The sequence below is a fragment of the Haemaphysalis longicornis genome, unplaced genomic scaffold (assembly GCF_048455015.1).
Source record: "Haemaphysalis longicornis isolate Haplotype H1 unplaced genomic scaffold, Haemaphysalis longicornis Haplotype H1 scaffold_3, whole genome shotgun sequence".
Classification (NCBI taxonomy): Eukaryota; Metazoa; Arthropoda; class Arachnida; order Ixodida; family Ixodidae; genus Haemaphysalis; species Haemaphysalis longicornis.
This window is the reverse complement of record NW_027526335.1, coordinates 36,055,491-36,072,935: the sequence shown is the minus strand read 5'-3', so window position 1 is coordinate 36,072,935 and position 17,445 is coordinate 36,055,491. Positions and strand designations below refer to the sequence as shown.

General features: G+C 49.2%; 1 protein-coding gene across 3 annotated transcripts; it reads left to right on the top strand.

The window, feature by feature from the left end:
- Positions 1 to 284: 284 nt before the first annotated feature.
- LOC144174288 (uncharacterized) lies at positions 285 to 16,417 on the top strand. Of its 3 annotated transcripts, none has more exons than XM_077702905.1 (6): positions 285 to 306; positions 4,350 to 4,664; positions 6,362 to 6,510; positions 10,019 to 10,141; positions 14,469 to 15,159; positions 16,201 to 16,417. In XM_077702905.1, exons 1-6 carry the CDS (start codon positions 304 to 306, stop codon positions 16,384 to 16,386), a joined length of 1,467 nt encoding a protein of 488 aa, XP_077559031.1. In that variant the 5' UTR covers positions 285 to 303; the 3' UTR covers positions 16,387 to 16,417. The 3 variants fall into 3 exon arrangements, with proteins under 3 accessions (XP_077559031.1, XP_077559030.1, XP_077559029.1); XM_077702904.1 differs by lacking the exon at positions 285 to 306 and adding an exon at positions 884 to 1,384; XM_077702903.1 differs by lacking the exon at positions 285 to 306 and adding an exon at positions 1,392 to 2,154.
- Positions 16,418 to 17,445: the final 1,028 nt, after the last annotated feature.

The following is a 17,445-nucleotide window of genomic DNA, read 5'->3' as shown; positions in this document are numbered from 1 at the left end:
CCATGCCATCAGTCAGCGAGTAGGAAAACTCCCGTAACTTGAATAACGCTTCTTGAACACTAGCTTGGAAATGAGGGAAGAGGATGCAGTGATCGATCGGTGAGTCGTTATTTTGCTGCTTGGTATCTTGGGAGGGGGAGTGTAGACTCCATTTCACACTATCCTTGCCAGGCCACTCTTGATTGAAAAGAGGGGGAGTGTAGACCCCATCTCGCACTATCCTTGCCAGGCCACTCTTGATTGAAAAAACGCCTATGGCATGCAGGATATTGGGAGGCAGAGCACGGAGCTAAGAACCATGAGATGGTATGAGAAAGCTGCACAGAGCCAAGTTGGGTGTCCGAGGTCTGAGGAAACATTTGTGGTAATAAGGACCGTACGGTGGGGCTGAAGCGTCAGAGTGGAACCATTTCTGTAGTGTGGCGAGCGCAGAGGCAGCATCAGCAATAACGAATTTGGCACGCGGGCGGGGTGGGTAATGGGGCGGTGGGGGTCACCAAACTGCAGGCAACCGTGCGGATGATCATTTTGGGCGAGAATGAGCATGACGCTTGAAACGGGTGCAAGATTAAGAGCAATCTGGGGTATTGCAGACTTAAGGCTCTCCCGCGATGCCTTTCGAGCGGCCTGATGTGTCCCTGAATACGAGCGAGTCCGCGTACCTACGTTCCTTTCCGCCCCAAAGGCTCACAGCTGTTCCCTCATTCCCCAACTACGGCCAAATGACCTCCCCCACTCAATCAAACGGTTGCGCCTGCACTCCTTCCATCTGCACCTCCTCTGTACCTCCTCTGCGGGGGGAAGTGCAGGAAAAGCCGTGAACAATGCCCTTCTCACTCTCTGCACTGTTGGTAAATTGAAGAGGCGAGTGCTGCACTACCTGAATGAGTTCAGCAAGCGCAGCCAAATCGAAGACAGCTACTGACTACTAACACTCGACACATATTCCTCGACTGAGCACGAAAGAATCTATGCCAGCCCGGTAGTGCTGTTCAAGCCAACGTTACCTAGCGGTTCAAGCAGTTCAAGTCAGAATTCCTCAGTTCTGTTCTTGTTTTGCGGTTGCAGCACCCCTAAGCGTTCATGCCTATTTCTTGGTTCCATTTTTTGGCTTGTTGAATACAGGAGGCTATGGTTGAAGGTGCGCTAGAAGTAGAAAATAGAGGCCAAGTTTAATTCTGTTGTCCTACCAGGTTGATGGTTCAAACTTTCCCGCTGTTTTCACCCCTGAAACGGAAGTTTACTCAGTTTACTGAAGAAATTTTACTTCATCAGTTATTGTCACCCATGTCTACCAAAATACGTGCTGCCAGAACGGGAAATGCTGAAAATAATTCACTTACTCCACTTTGGTGCTAACCAAAGAGTTTTACACCACTATCGTGTATGTGAAACATGCTGCTTTCAATGCTTTCAATCATGGCTTTCCGATCCATGGGCTTGCGCGTTCTGCGGTGGTAATACACAAAAAAATGTCCTAAGTCGCTTTAATTTCAAGACACCGTTAACGAACAGGGCAACGTGACAGTTTTGTTGCGTACGCATCGTTTCCAGGCACATACGTTCTGTCCGTGAAACGCAGTGTTTTGAGCGGGTGAGAGCAGCGTTCCTCACCGCGTTCAGCAGCGCGAAGCTGGCGTTCCAACGCACCGGGGCTGTGCTTGGAGGCACGAGAACGTCCACGGGTCACCCGCAAGTATGTCTTCAATACAGACGTGCCGTGACACTTCGGACGCCGTAGAGATGTGCGCCGAGCTGGGACTGTACTTGAAAACGATCGCCCGGTTGAACGTGAGCATTCAGCTGCCGCAAATGAAGACTCCGGGCAGGAGCATCTCTAGCTGGGAGGTGATGGAAAAACTGCGACAGGCCATCAAGCCGGATGAGTTTACAACGCTCAAGATCAGCAAAACTACGCTGGAATTCATCCGTTTCGAAGGCGAAGTGGAAAACCGCAGCTCGCTCAAGGCGGTCATCGGGCGTCTCGAAAACGGGACCATCAAGCTGAGCGGCTTCCCCGACAACCTACGCGTGCGCGCGGCCGAAGCCAAGGTTCCGTTTCCAACGCGGCACGACTGGGACTCGTTTTTCCGCGATGCCAAGGGGACGGACGAGATGAAGCCCGGCGAGCGGCCGGACACCGTCTACGTGCAGGTACGCATTGGTACATGCCCCCGTCCTGTGCGCGACGAGCCTGCGGCGGCTGTCACACTGCAACAGTGCCAGGAGAAATGCTTTTGACGGAAGGAGGGAAAAAATTCCAGTGCCATTTCGCACCGTGAAAATAGATGTAAACACTGGACCAATGACTGCCCCAGATACTCGCTGGACCAAGATTTTATTTGTTTCGAAATGACTGCGTCGTGGTGTCTTCGTATTTAAGTCACTTTCTTTAGATTTGCAAGAGTGAAATCAGTGCATACATATGCACTGTGGTTGGTTGATTGATGTCACCGAGTACATCAACCCAAACTATTCCATCATGAACTGGGTCAGCCTCTTATTGCCTTCTTTGCAAAATGTCGCGCATGAAAGTCTCCAGTGATTAACACAGGTGTGAGGACCCTGTTTGACCAAGTTGGAGTGCGTTCGCTTGAAGCTTGGTGTGTTGTGGCATATATGTTATGTGAAGGTTCAGATTCCTTTCGTCTTTACATTGCATATGTCCCTCCAGTCGCCAGCACTGTTTTCTGCTTGTGTTTGGGACCAGAGCTTGACACTTGATTCCTCTGTGGCCGCTTTGCTGCTCGGGTCTCCTGTCACTTTTCACGTGCAGCACTTTCTGGGAGGCACAGAGATATCACAAGCCATCCGAGTGCCTGCCTAGAGGGCATTGAATGCAGCTGATGCAGTGCAATGGAGCTGATGTTGTGTTCAGTTGGTGCTTTTACAAATGTCTGAACTCTTCTTGTAGGTGGTAGAATCTCAAGTTCTTCTTGCTGTTGGTGATGTCAGCGGGACTGTCCATTGTTCTCTGATGTCGTCATCTCATGTTGACGCTTCAGTGTCTTCATAGTGGACAAGTAGTGGCTCACCCAGTTCATGTAGGGAGAATTCAGGCTAAAAGAGGCATCTCCAGAGTGGTGTGTGTGACACAAAGGGGTACAGGCCAGGGGCCGTTATTTTTTTGTTCATGCAAGCAGGACATTGAAAATCCTGCTGCCCTCATCATATAAAGCTTCACTAATTGACCAGATTTAGCGGTGGAGCAAGTTTCTGCAAAGGAAAATTTGACATCCACCTCAATGCAGCCTCATGGCTACAAAGGAAAGCTGTACAGCTTTCTCAGAAACCTTGCAGTTAAAGAAAGTTGAAGCTGGTAGAGCAACTGCCCTAGATAGGTGGTGGTCCCGGGTTTGAATCCTGGGCCAGGACGAATTTTTCTTCAACTGCAAAGTTTCTGAGAAAGCTGTACAGCTTTCCTTTGTAGCCATACGGCTGCATTGAGGTGGGTGTGAAATTTTCCTTTGCATACAGCTTCACTGCAAAACTGAGTTCGAGGTTTGTTTTTTCTTTTTTTATTGGTATAGCCGGAAGTTTATGCCAGACAGGCACTGTCTTGCAGAAAGACCACACAACAAAACTGTGCTGGGGCGTCTGGAAGAGCGAGGTCACTTGGTGTCGTGTAGGTTCCGATTCCTTCTTTAGGTAAGGAGTATGTGCATGCCACAGGGTGTCAGGTGTTACTGGCCACGCCCACCATCCCGTGGAAGTAAGAAAAATGCAACCAGAGAGTGAAGTAGGAAGTTGACGAGAACAGCTCTAGGCACAGAGCTCTGCTCATCCAGGAGATAGTAGGAGCATTTCACATGGCGAGGAACAGCCGTTTTATCGGCCAGCCCGCTACTAGGTTGGCAGATAAAAAGGCGGATTTGTGGTTAGTGCCGCGTGATTATTCCCGCCAAGTGCAGCTTCTGTTTTGTTTTTCATGTGTTTGCTTTACCCTGTGTGCAAGGGAAAGTGTCCTGGGTGATTTGTCATTGCGTGCATGTTTTCCCGTTTGTTAAAATTTCAGTTGGGCAGTGTGTGTCCTGTCTGCCCCCTTTTTCTTCTATGTCGGCCGTCTTTGCTCTCTGTGCTCACTATGAGCCGGCATTGTTGCTGTGAACACTGAACGCCATGATGGGAGAAGAGCGGTGTCTTGGCTGCTGTGCTAGTCGCAAGGGGAGTCCATCAAAGCAGTCTAACTGGCTAGTTGGTCTGCGCAGTGTGGTGTGTCTTCTGTTCGTCCTGTCCTTTTAGCGCAATTTAATTTCGATCAAGGGGAGTCCAGCTAATAAGCCCCCATCTAGTGCTGGGGAGGTGTGCTCTGAGGTGTGCCCTTAGCAGCAGGGGGTGTGTGTGTGCAGGGCCTGCCGTGCAAGTGGTTTGCGGACAAGCGGCACGATGCGGACCGGCCCAGCGAGCTGCTGGTGCGCCAGGCCTTTGGGGGGCCCGGCCCTGTGCGGCGGCTGGACATCCCGCTGCTGGACCCCTGCCAGAAGGACGCTGAGTCAGCCGTGGTGGGCCGCATCTCCACCTTCTCCTTCAGCCAGGACCTCACCTTCGATGTGTACGTCCAGTACATGGAGTACATGGGCTTCGTCAAGGCCATGGACTCCCTGCGGGGCATGAAGCTCATGCTCAAGACGCCCGAGGGGCGCGCCTTCACCGCCAACATCAAGGTGAGCAGCAGGCTTAGCAAAGGACGTCTTGCCGCCACACCTTGCGTGCTAGCCCGTGTTCACTGTTGGTGTGCCGAGGGGAGGCTGTGGCATCAGGAATATCCACCGGCAGGCTTTGATGTGTGGAGCTGTGGAAGTGCCGTCAACTGGGCTGCGGTAGCCGCTCATTGGCTGGGGGGAAGAAAACTCGTACTTGAGCACTGCAGGTGCACTGTCTGGCTGCTTGGGGGCAGGCAGTGCAAGGAAGAGGGCACATCTGGGAGCAGCATTTCCAGCTCGCCAGAGTTGTGGCTCGTAAACATGTAACTTGCAACGTGCATTTTCTCGCAAGGGGTGGCACAGCGCAGTAAATGAGGAGCCCCTTCCCAGAGAGTGCTGCGACCACTGAGGAATGACAGGGTTTATCTATCTTAAAAACCTGCGTCTCTATTTATCTTTCTATCTATCTATTACCTATCTTTGACCCGTGTCTCCCTTTAACTTTGAAAAGCTTGCTTTGAAGGCTTCGAACGTCCTGAACACAGACCCGTGAAAGTTTTTGAATCTTTCGAATTTGTCTTTTTAACATACGTAAAAGTAACATGAGGCTGTGTAAGGACTGAGTGAGCGTTTGTTGCTTGGTTGATCTTCCGTAGCAAATGGAAGTTGGTATTTGGTAATACAGTGCAAGTGTTTATCCATGCAACCCTAAGAAACGATTGTGAGAAATCATTGAAACTGGAACCATTGTTTGAAAAGGGGGACATACCTGAAGGCAAGTCCCCTTGTTGAAACATCGGCTACAGTAGCTCTCCCATTTTCCGATGGTTTTTGGTGATTTCTTATCATTGCAGACGTCCATCTTCCCCTTAACATGGGCCTTACTTAGATTTCCAGCAGACAGTGTGATCTTTGAAAATCCAAACGAAGAGCCTCGAAAGTCCTTGAAAACTCTGGAAGTCTTGTTATGTTAACAAGCTCGAACTGAGCACTGAAATGAGCAGAAGACACTCGTAAATGTCCCGGCACAGAGACCTGGTGGGAAAGGCGCCCTGCGCGAACGTCCACGTGGAGTCGATGTGAGGCGAGTGTCCACCTTGCTCGTCTGCCGTGTTCCTGGGGCTCCCTGGGAGGAGGAGGCATGCCAGGGCTTTTCCTGGGTAACTGAGCAGCATGGGCACACCACGAGAAGGCCCCTCACCCCTGAAGCATCGTGGGGCATGCGGCAGCGTAGCCTGAACGGAAGCACAGGCTCGCTTTGGCCCCGTGGGGGTGACTCCTCTGGCCCAGTGCCAGGCCGCGCACCAGAGGTGCCACTAGGACTCACTGCGGGGGCTCTGTTTGAGCACTGGGCCTGCAGAGACTATGGGGAATTCTAAATCCGGTGCTGGCGCGCACGTTTAGCTATGTTTGTCTGCAAATTCGAACGACGTCGGGTTGGGCCCAGTACACGTAATATGCGTGACATCAGTGTGTGCAGAATCGTGATTCTTTGCGGTTGTGCTGGTGTGGTGTCAAGGTGATGTCGTCGAGAGGACGTCTTTCTCTGGGACTCTGCTCATTCAGTGCGGGCCAGTATGCTTCTTCCCACACGTGAATGTTCCACGACTCTTCCCTGTGGTGTGAAGTCTCTGTGCTCGATCCCCCTGCTGTTGGGGGTTGCCTGTGGGGTGTTTTCCCGCGGCGCGCATGGTGAGTGGTGCCTTGGCTGGGTGCAGGTGGACTTTGACCGGTCGGGCCACCTGAGCGATGAGAGCATCCAGAGGCGGGAGCAAGAGCGGCTCAAGCTGGAAGCCCTGGAGAAAGAGCGGGAGGAGCGCGTGCTGCGGGAACGCCTGCAGGAAGAGCGGGCTCGAGAGGCTGAGCGGTGAGTGGCCCAGCCCATGCGGGCAGCGCCCGGAGGCCCTTCCGTGTTATCTCGTGCCATCGCGGAGCTTGCTGGCAAGGGAGGGAGTGCCAGCTGCAGTGTTGTCACACGCATGAGCGATGTGGCACTGGGAACCTTCTCCAGCAATGAGCAGTGTGGCAGGAGGTATCCAGTGCATGGGCTGGCAGCAGTGATGAATGCCCAAAATTACAGGAACGTGCAGTTTAGCTTAGTGTAGTCCAGCTCTTCCCCTGGTGGGTTCTGGTAAAGTTTTGTTTTTATGCAAATACTGTTCGACTCAAACGCATACAAAGCACACCAAAAATGGACCTAGTCAATGTGGTTTTCAGATATGCTATAGTTTCACAGGTGAAGTAGGCGATCGAAATGCAAAATTTAATTTGTAAAAAGCAAGTTTTCTGACAAACTTCAGAATTTTTGTTTTTTTTTAGAAATGCCCATATATCTAAAAATAAGAAAATTTAGAAACATTTTGGAGTGTGCACAATTGTTGTGCGTGTAGTAGCAATAACCTTAGTAAAAATTGAAACCCTAGTTCGAGCAGTTTTCAGCTACACAAATTTCTGCAGGCTTTCTTAACACTGGAAAAAAGTTTGTTTTGGTTGGTCCCAGTAAAGCTTTTTAAATGTGAGAATGGTTTCACCCAAAAATACAGAAGGCAGATAAAAATGAAGCTAAATAAATGTGCTTTTTAATAGTATAGTTGAGAGGAAGTGTGGCGTTTATGTGCAAAATGTAATTGTTTATTCTTCGACTCATAACTTTTGGCGAACTTTGGAAAGAGAGAGAAGGTAATCTTTATATCTCAAAACAAAAATATTGGAAACTTGTACAGTGTTACATGTATTACCAATGTCCTTAGTAAAAGTTAACTTGAGCTTGAGTGGTTTACCACCCGCAAAAAATTACCTACATCCTTCCCAAGCACCTAGAATTTTTTTGTTATGCGAGAACTGTAGGGCTGTAAAATGAGCAAGGCACACAGAATAAAGCTAAATAAATAGGATTTCGAATGATGTAGCTTTGGTGACGAAGTAAGGGGTGAAAATGCAAAACTTCATTTCTCAAAATCAAAGTTTTCAGCAAGCTTCATAAAAATTGCGGATCAGAGTGTCTGCCAACTGTGAAATCGGGGAAACTGGGAATGAGTAGCCTGGGAAAACCCAGAAAACTCAGGTAATTTGTGATTGATGGTGGCTTTAGTCTGTGGTTGTGGCTTTGCCTAGTTTTAGCGTCAAATTATTAATGCTTGTGTATTATTCATGCCACTTACGAGTTCAGAGGCACTGTGTAGTCATTGCCTATGATTGCAGTACAGCAACCCTAGTGTCAGTTGTTCTTCAAATGTGTATTGTGCCCACTCTGGATTCATGAAGGTGCCGCCTCATAGCGGTACGGCGACTGGAGGCTGCGAATGAGAGTTCAAAAGTTTATTCTTCGACTCATAACAAGAAAGTAATGACTCCTGAACACACGAAGTAGCTTCTCATTTTGCGCAAAAATCTGTGGAAAATTGGGGCCTGCAAAAAAAATATTCGATATTCGGCTTTTATTTTCTTAACCCTTTCAGGGTCAATGACATACATGTACATCCCTGGCAAGCACCTTCAGAATGGTCAATGACGTACATGTACGTCATCGCTCGTATGTTTAAAAAGTGCACGTTTTTCAGTCATTTCTCTTGCTTGGCATGTGCTGCTGCCGCACTGTGGAAATACGTGAAATTTTTTTTCTTGCGCCGATGGCTCTTCTTTTCTTTTTTTTTGTGCTTTACTACAGCAGTGCGCCCGCTATCGCTTGCGCATCGGGTCACACGTGGGCGCGCGGCGGTTGGTTTTGGTTTTTTCCTCCGGGTGCTTCCCGCTTCTTGCGTCTGCAAAACTGATGCGGTTCTTGCGCTTGTCCCACCTCTTGCGCATGCGAAACTTCCTGAGAATGTTTCTTATGTTACTCATGAACAAACCACAACACAAACGATTTTTCTGTCACTTTATGATCACCCTAAAAAAATGACCTTTTTTTCTCGAAATAGATTTGTCCGAAGAATTTATATCAGCAGTAAACAAATCGACCCTGCGGGGTCGCATTTGGATAAAGAATTTGACCCTGAAAGGGTTACTTCAATTCGATATTCGATTCGAAAGGTACCCTTTGCTATTTGCACACCCCTAGTTGCCAGTTGTCAGCTGACCGAGAAGATACTTATGTTGCGTTATCGCACTATGGGAGTAAGTGCTGGAGAGGACGAGAAAAGAGATAGCTGAGCATTAAGGAACCAATAGGAAAAGAAACGTGCCGCTTTGAAGGAGCTGAGCTCAGAAAACAAAGTGTTGGCTGATGCTGAGATGCAGGCGTCCTTCATCCAAGCGAAAATAAGCTCCTTAAAGCATTGAAGTGCAGCACTGAGACATTTTGCATTATCGGAGAACATTGAGTACAGTTTTAACCTTGTTTCAGTATTTTATTCCCTGTGAATTTTATTAGCCACTTCATGGTGTTTTGTTTTTAGGGAAATAAAAGTTGCTCATTACCATTCAAACTATTTTATATTATTTCTTTATTTTATAACATGCTTTTTAGAGAGTGACAGCATTTGGAAACACGGTGTCAGTCCATCTTGACCTAAAACAAATTTCTGTGTCACTGAGGGAATTTACAAAAGGACTCAGGGAAAACCTGGAAAACTCAGGGAATTTGAAAATGTCAATTTGGAAGACACCCTGCAGATATCCTTATATCTCCAAAGAAAAAAAGAACATTTTGAAATCTTCAAAATGCTCACTCCTACATGTGTGTATCAGTGAAATTCTGCGTAAAATTTGAAGTCTTGGCTCGTGCAGTTTTCCAGCTACAAAAAATGACTTGCGGCGTTTGAATTGTGCATGCCTTTTGGCAAAGCAGTCGGCACTTTGGAATCTCCTCCGGTAATCCCTTGACGGGGAGGCAACTACCTAGATCCAGTCCTGACCAAACGACATTTGCCCGCACATTCATGACATGCACAATGCAGCCGAACTGTCTAGAGTTCACAAAACAAGCTGCAAGGCTGGTTCCTTTGATAGCCCTCTCGGGACTAAATTCTGATAATGCCACATTGGCCACAGAATCAGTGCTAGTAATACCGCAGTGGAAAACCAACATGAGATGCAGCTTACGTAATTTGCGGCATTTTGTAGTGCGCATTCATTGACCTCTCGCATGTGGCCATTTTTTGAAAATGTTTGCCTCGTTGAAAAAATACGGACTGTACAAAAAACCATGGCGTGCTTACACGGCAGATGGCACCAAAGGTTTCAAAATTGCCAGTGCAGCTTCAAAATAGGTGCTTGAAATATGGGTAGCTGGATGCCGATGTTCTGTGGGCGTGGGTGGTGGAACGGGCCCCCTGGGGCTGGGTCGGCCCTGTGCAGTGCGAGCTAGCAGCGCCAACTCGTACCAGCTGTGAGGCCAGGGAGGAAGGGGGCTTCACCACGTGCTCTCTGTGCAGGCGGCGTGTGCGCGAGGAGGAGGAGCAGCGGGAGCGCAGGCGGCAGGAGAGGCAGCGTCGCCGGGAGGAGCGCAGGAGACGCCAGGAGCTGGAGGAGCAGCAGGAGGCCGTCCAGAGGAAGAGGTGAGCAGGCTCCCCACGACACCGCTCAGGGTGTAATATGATGACGCAACTGGATTGGCATAACTTCATGCCCGTTGAGCCTCGTCTACACTTAGCCGTGATGAAACCAAACAAATTTCTGTTCTTTCACATTTTTGGACATTGCTTTGCCTTGCACTGTTCAGTCTGTGCACCACGAGACAGCCAATCTCGAAGGCTTTGCAGATCGTGTCGGTTAGCTAGTTTGAAGCGATAGGTGGCGTGACAAGTACAAAGGTCACGGCACTAAATGGTGGACATGCCCTGCCTCTTTCCTATCGCTGTGTATCATCCTCTTGGGGTTCAAATCAACGAGCTTTTACTGTGTATAAAGGGGTCATAGCGGGTTGCACAAAGAAAAATTTCTAACCATGCGCTGCAGCATCCGTCAGGGTGTGGGCAAAAAAAATGGGCGCATTGCGAAGGTGCCCCCAAGAAATTTGTTTTCCTTGGTTGCAACTAATTATGTCTAAGCAGAAAGGAAGTCAAAATGCCCACTACACTAGCAAGGAGCACAAATTGCAAAAAAAGAACATATTTTTTTGCTTTTTTTTAGTAGAGTTGTTTCACACGTTCCATTTGTCTGTGAGATAGAATTTTGGGTGGATCTGTATTGACAGATTTTTGCTTGAACTATGCAACAAGACGCCTCCTTCAATGTTGCAGGAGCCTAATGCGAAACTCCAAGCCTTTCTGAGTAGTAGTTGTGGGACTGAAGCTCACTTTTTTAATGAAACTTTTTTTTTTCTTTTCAATTCCTTACAGGGTTAGCTTTGCTGATGTGCTTTGCAATATGCTCCTGTGCAGCACTAGATTTGAGCTCTGCATCCTATAGGGTGTGTTCGAATGCAGTGTTTTAATCTAGAGGCACCAGCGTTGAAGCGTGGTTTAGCACTCGTGTGCATGAGATTTTGGCGCAGGTTAAGGGGACATGGAAGGCAACTAGCAAGTTTGGTTCAAACGAAAGTTCAACTGCCCCATAGCCCTCTCAGCATTTATTCAGCGGCGAAAGATGCTTTAATTTCTGAGGAATTACCTGTTGAAAAATGCGTTTCTTCCTTTTCTCTATTTCATGACGTTTCGTGTGATGCAAATGGTGACTGGAAGCGAGTGAGACAGCGGTGTGGTCTAGCAGGAAAACAGGGCTTCCATTCTTGCGCCAAATGCGCCAATTTGCGCCAAGGCAAATTCTCTGCTCCAAACTGATATAAACACAAAATATTGCGCCAGTGTGCTCCAAAATGACTGCCTGCATTTTTTTGTCTGTTGTTACCGCCGCCTGGCGGGTGTACCGAAACAGCGCGAGAATGGTGGGCCTTGTATGCTTGTAGGCGTTGCTCTTCGGCGCCATTTGTTGCATTTGTCACAGGTACCACTCGGTACACGTGCGGCTGAGTATCGCGTTAGGCCGGGTTCAGACTATTGTCGAAACAGTCGTAATATCTTTAAATAATGACGTCATTTCACGTCTCAGCCAACTGAACTGCATGAAACGCCGTTATTTTACGTCCATAGCGCACGATGTGGCGCATTGGCGGAACGGTTGCCCTGGGCGCTCCCTGTGACTCGCAGCTACTCAGTTCACGTGCGGTTGACGTGTATTGTTGGAGGAACTGTTTGTGTAGCATAATTGCGGCCTCCTTACCGTGCGGTTGGACCCGGACAGCGGTCAGCGTGCACAGATGCAATGAAGAAAGTAAGCCTTTGTGAATGATATGTGCGCAACCTTAGTGCGAAAGCTTATACCGCTGTCAAGCGCGAAGTCATTCCGAGTGCACCTGTCACAATTAAGGCACGTGCGAATGACACTCACCAAAAACGTGCACTCATATGTATATCGGCTTCGTGCGCATTTCGTTTAGTCCCGCCCATCGAGTAGCCTAGTCAATGACTGTAGCCTAGTCAAGTCTGGTGTGACTAGGAGGAACATGGATGATGTTGTATGTGTCCAGGTGCTACTTTCTGAGGCTGATTCTAGCCTTGCCGAGAACATGGCCAAGCTGGCAGCTGTCAATGAAGAATTGCAGAAGCTCTAGAATGCGGTGCAGTGGGGTCATCAGTTTCATTTCAAATAAACAAGTAGTGATCATCTTAATTGTGACTGTGTTCAGTGTCCTAATTTTAGACATTTACTAGTTTTTCTTTGGCAGCATTTCATTCTCGATGCAACGCATTGTTACTTGCGATTTCCCTCCCAAAAAACCCTCCTATATGTCTCTATACAATTCATAATTTATTGCTCCAAAGTGCTCCAAAACTTGTATTTGGCTGCTCCAAAAGTGATCCAAAACCTAAATATTTGTGCTCCAAAAATTGCTCCAAATTGAAATTAGTCAGTAGCACCCCTGGGAAAACTAAAACCTACCAAGTGAACCATCGCGGCCGCTGGAGCCACTGGTCCCGCTCTCGGCACAAACGACAAAAGAACTTTCCCACCCTACATATCTGTAGCTGCCACTCTGTGTGCGCTAATGTTTGTGCTGCACTGGTGCAGCACAAACAAATGCAATGGTGGTTAAACAGTGGGAATGTGCTTCGTTGCCTTTTACTTTACCTACAGTACGTCTACTGGACAGCGGTTGGGGCCTGTACACTGTGGTTTAACCTTCCGTCTATGCATGCGGCTTCACTACATGGTGCCAACTGTTAGTTACACTTGTAGCTGCGCCCGATGCTTAGTGCAAAAACGGTGCTCAGGTACTCTGTGGTACGGGCTCCTGAAAGGCAGCACACGCGCATCTGCATGCTATTACTATGCAGGCGTGCATGTGGACTTTCTACTGAAAAGGTGAAAAAACATTCAAATTTACGGGACGACAGATGGGCTTACCTAGCGCAGCCTTGGTATATGTGGAGTTTGAGGTAACAGGCATGTGACTACGGCAAACCTGCAATAACAATCGCAACTGCCAGCGGCGCCATGGCTTAGCAGATTGTGAATGCCAGCACGGCTTGAATTATGCTTGAACATTTATAATTGTTCATGGCTCATGAAAGTTAATGTGCAAAGAAAGATTTTACGTGTTTTTTTTTTTTTTTAGAGCTTGTGTGCACACTTCTTATTCTATTGTTCGTCGTGCGACTTTTGGCACATCCGGCCAGTTGCTGTTTATGTCATCTCTTCTGGGCAACTGATAGCTTAATTTTTTTATTATTTACGAGATTATCTTGAAGGTACTGCCCCAAAGGCTAGTGTATTTGTTTTCTGGGAGCACCAATCTATCTATTTATGCCAACTTCAGTTTTGTCTTCAGTGTCCCCATTAAAGGAGCCATGAAGAGAAAATACAGCTTTGTTTAATTTGAAAGAACTAGGATTCAGTATCTCACTCAGCTCCATTACAGCCACAAAAGATGATTTTTTTTAACGAAAAAAAAAAAGCAAGAAGTATTTAAGAACTTTCACATTTTGCGCCGCAGTGACGTGTTATGAGCAAGAATGACGTCATACGGGGCAACAATAAAACATAATTTTCAGTGCGTTAACTGTACGTTAGCATTCAAGTGATGCGGTCAAATGGAACTTGAGGCCCCATTACAGACGTCCACTCATGTGTCGTCGCGACAGGTCAGTTAGGTGGCCGCCAATCGCACAAACAAGGTTCCGTGACGTCATAGAAAAGTTGCGGGAAATTGGCTAGGGGGTCGCGACTGCTTCACACGTTTTCTTTCATATCTCCGTTATTTGTTCGAAGATTGTGATGATATTGATATCATTGTTATCGGGACTAAGCCGTCTTTCTAATAAACCCAACTTGTATCTTGTCTTCATGGCTCCTTTAAAGATGCGTAGGCCGTGGTGTAAGGCCCTTCCTTTTGGCACACCTGATAGCCCAGATGTGGTTTTGCATGTAAAACCAAATGATTGACTGAATGGTTGATTGCTCAATTGACAGATATTAAGTCTAGTTAGAGATGACGTGCGCTTGAAACGCTAAGCATCTGGGTTCAGTTGACCAGGGGCCGAATTCTACTGGGTGCCGGAAGGTATCCGGAAGGGCACCGGACCCGCGGGGTTGATTTCCCGCGGGGTCTCATGAGATTGGTGCAGAGCAAAAACGCCACCCAGCCTATGTCACATGAATAAGTTTTGGCTATAATTTGGTGACTTCACGTAGGCCCCGCAAGAAATCAACCCTGCCGGATATATCTGGCGCCCTTCTGGTTGCCTTCTGGCCCCCGTAGAATTTGGCCCCAGGTCACGCACCAAGTTTAGTGAGGAATAACACTAAGGTTTATTTACGAGCTCTTGCGAATGGGCTTGTTAGCAAAACAGAGAACTCACTTGATCGCTCTCGCTCTGTGGTTAGGTACCAGGAAGAATTGAGGAAAAGGTGGGAAGAGGAAGAGGCAAGGCGGAAGAATGAAGAAGAACTGAGAAAGAAGTGGGAGGAGGAAGAGGCGAGGCGCAAGAGGGAAGAGGAGGAGGAGCTGAAGAGGGAAGAGGCGAAGCGCAAGAAAGAAGAGGAGGAGGAGCGGAAAAAGGAAGAGGCGAGGCGCAAAAGGGAAGAGGAGGAGGTGCGGAGGAGGGAAGAGGCGAGGCGCAAGAGGGAAGAGGAGGAGGAGCAGAGGAGACAAGAGGCTAGGCGCAAGAGGGACGAGGAGGAGGAGCGGAGGAGAGAAGAGGCGAGGCGGAAAAAGGGAGAAGAAGCCCCGAGGAAGAAAAGGCGGGAAGCCGAGCACAGGCAGCGCCCCAGCAGGGGCCACAAGCGCAGCAAGGATTGCAAGAAGCGCAAGCGGAAGAAACGAGAGGAGAGCCCCGCGGCTGCCGAGGCAGAAGGGCCGTCGAGACGGTCGGCCGAGCGCCTCCTCAGCGATCAGCAGCAGCGCGCTTTGGAAGAGGAGCAGCAGCGGCGGTACCTGGCAGAGCAGCAGCAGCGGCTTGTGGAGCAGGAACGTCTGGCGGAGCAGCAGATGCGGCAGCAGCAGGAGTGTGCTGCGGAGGCCACCCGCAAGCTGCAGGCGACCCACCTGCTCCAGGAGCTCTTCAATGTGGTCCGGGTGAGCGCGGAATGCTTCTTCCCTGCCTGCGTCTTTCTTTCCATTGGCTGTCTTGCATGTGCCCACATGGGTTCAGTTTGAAGTTGTTTAAATTGAAGTGGTTTAAATTGGCTCCAGGAAGAAAGAGACAGGCGGCCTAAAACTGTTTTGGGGTGTTCCGAGCATTAGCCCTCCTTGCCATGGCGTTGTGGGCAGAATGCTTGCTTGCCTTGCTTAAAATGCAGCAATTGGGCAAACAAAATGAGCACATCAGAAATTAACACTGAAAAACGCTTCCCATTTTTATTTACTCACTTGGCTGGGAAAATGTGGAACGTGGCCGAACCGTTCTGGAGTAATATTTATTAAGTGCAGAGCACTTTAGGGGCTCACCTTGTCGTCATAGCTCGCTCGCTGGACCCAAGTAGAGCCGCACGGCGTTGTGTCGTAGCGGCTGTCGTCGTGGCGTAACCCTGGGGCTTAGAAAGCCAAGTGGTTTATATAGTAGTCATAAGCGTTCGAAACTCGTGAACCGCTGGCGCTTGTCATACATCTCCCCGTTGTTTAGTGCGAAAAAAAAACTGTAGGTACATTTTAGGCAAAATGTAAGTAACTAACCTGTAGCGCCCGCATTCATTTAGTTAGGATCGCTCGTTGGGTTGGTTTTTACGGTAGTAAGGGAAAAAAAGTGGCAGTGCAATGCCGGCACGTGTGGGAGGAAAAGCAAGCACAAAAAGAACAGAACTCCCGCTGGCACAGTTTCAGGCAGGGGGCGCGCGAGCACTGCGAAGGCGAGAAATTCGAATTGCAATGGGTGGTAGCAGTGAGTGGATAACGGTGCTACAGCCCATCATGGTGTATCACTGCTGTACACTTCCGAAAGCTCTCACATAGAGTGGAACAGCTTTAATTTTGTATTTGAATACTTCCCATGCCCGAACGCTTTACAGAAAGGGGGTTTAACGCAACAGCAATCTGTTCCCCCAGACCGTTGCCGGCGGTTTGGCTGGGCCAGTGCAGCCAAGTGCAGTATGTGCACGCTGAGTGCTGCCCCTTTTGCAGGAGGACGAGGAGGAGAAGAGCAGGGCGGAGACGGAAGAGGAGGGGGAGCTGCTCCGTGAGCACCTCCTGCGCCAGGAGCAGGTGCTGCGTGAGAAGCTGCTGCGCAACCTGGAAGCCAAGAAGCGCCAGCGAGCACTCGAGGCCCAGATGCAGTCGGGCAAGGCGGTCCTCCTCAGCCAGAGCTAGCCGACCAAATACAGCTGCTGCTTTGTGCCGCCTCTCCGTCTGCTTGCTGGCATCGGGGCGTGCACTGCCGGTGCAACCACTGGCAGTGCCTCCATCGCCATCCAGCCATGCTCCCTCCCCCACGCTCGGTTTGTGCCAAGTGGTACACGTCCCTTCCACAGCAGCTGTGCACCTTCAGTCAGGGTTGTGGCCTCACCGCTTCCACATCACCAAAAAGCACAGCTTGCTCCTTTTGCACCTTTAGTGGGCTATTTTTATACGCTGTGGTGACAGAAGTGGGCTTGGAGCACCATAGAGGTCTCAGCAGGTGGTGCGCGTCAAGCTCCACACAATCCTTTCCGGTCACGAGCAAGCAAGTGGCGAGGAGTTTAAGTGGAGAAATAGCAGCCCTAGTGCAAATGTAATGGTGGGGCAGCATGCATGGACGCCATGCGATACGGGCTAAAAAGTGCAGTGTCCATTTGGTGCCGCCTTGCTGGGTCATCGCTGCGGGGCCGCTACGATCCCGGCAGTTGCGCCCAGCCAATCCACGCGGCACAGCGCAGGTTTTGCCTCGGGGGAACCAGGGCAGCAGAGCCCAGCATTGCAGTGCTGTGAAACCAGGACAGAACACACGGTGTGCCTGCCAGAGGTGCAGGGGCTGGGCAGTGACACTCGTCTGGGGGGAGCACGCGTGTCCCCTTCGTTAGGCCTTGCCTCTGCTGCTGCTGCACACTGTAAAACTCCACTAGTGCAGTCACTTCCTCCTTGTCTGAAGCTGCTTCGGCGCTACTCGAGTTGGCGACACCATTTCCCAACAGTGGCACAAGCTGGGGCACTCTGTGGTGTTGTGTCCCCTTCGAGTGGATCTCATGTTTCAAACTTCCCCATCCCTCTTTTGGTGAATGTCCTAGCGGTGTTCCACAACACAATTTTTATATTTCGCTACAGGAATGGGTACTCATTTTGATGACGTTTGTGTACACCTTCTTGTAATTTACGGTACTGTCATGAATATAAACTTTACGAATGCCTCTCTCGCACTGCCGTTGCGGTGCTTTCTGTCTTCCCAAAAGAAAT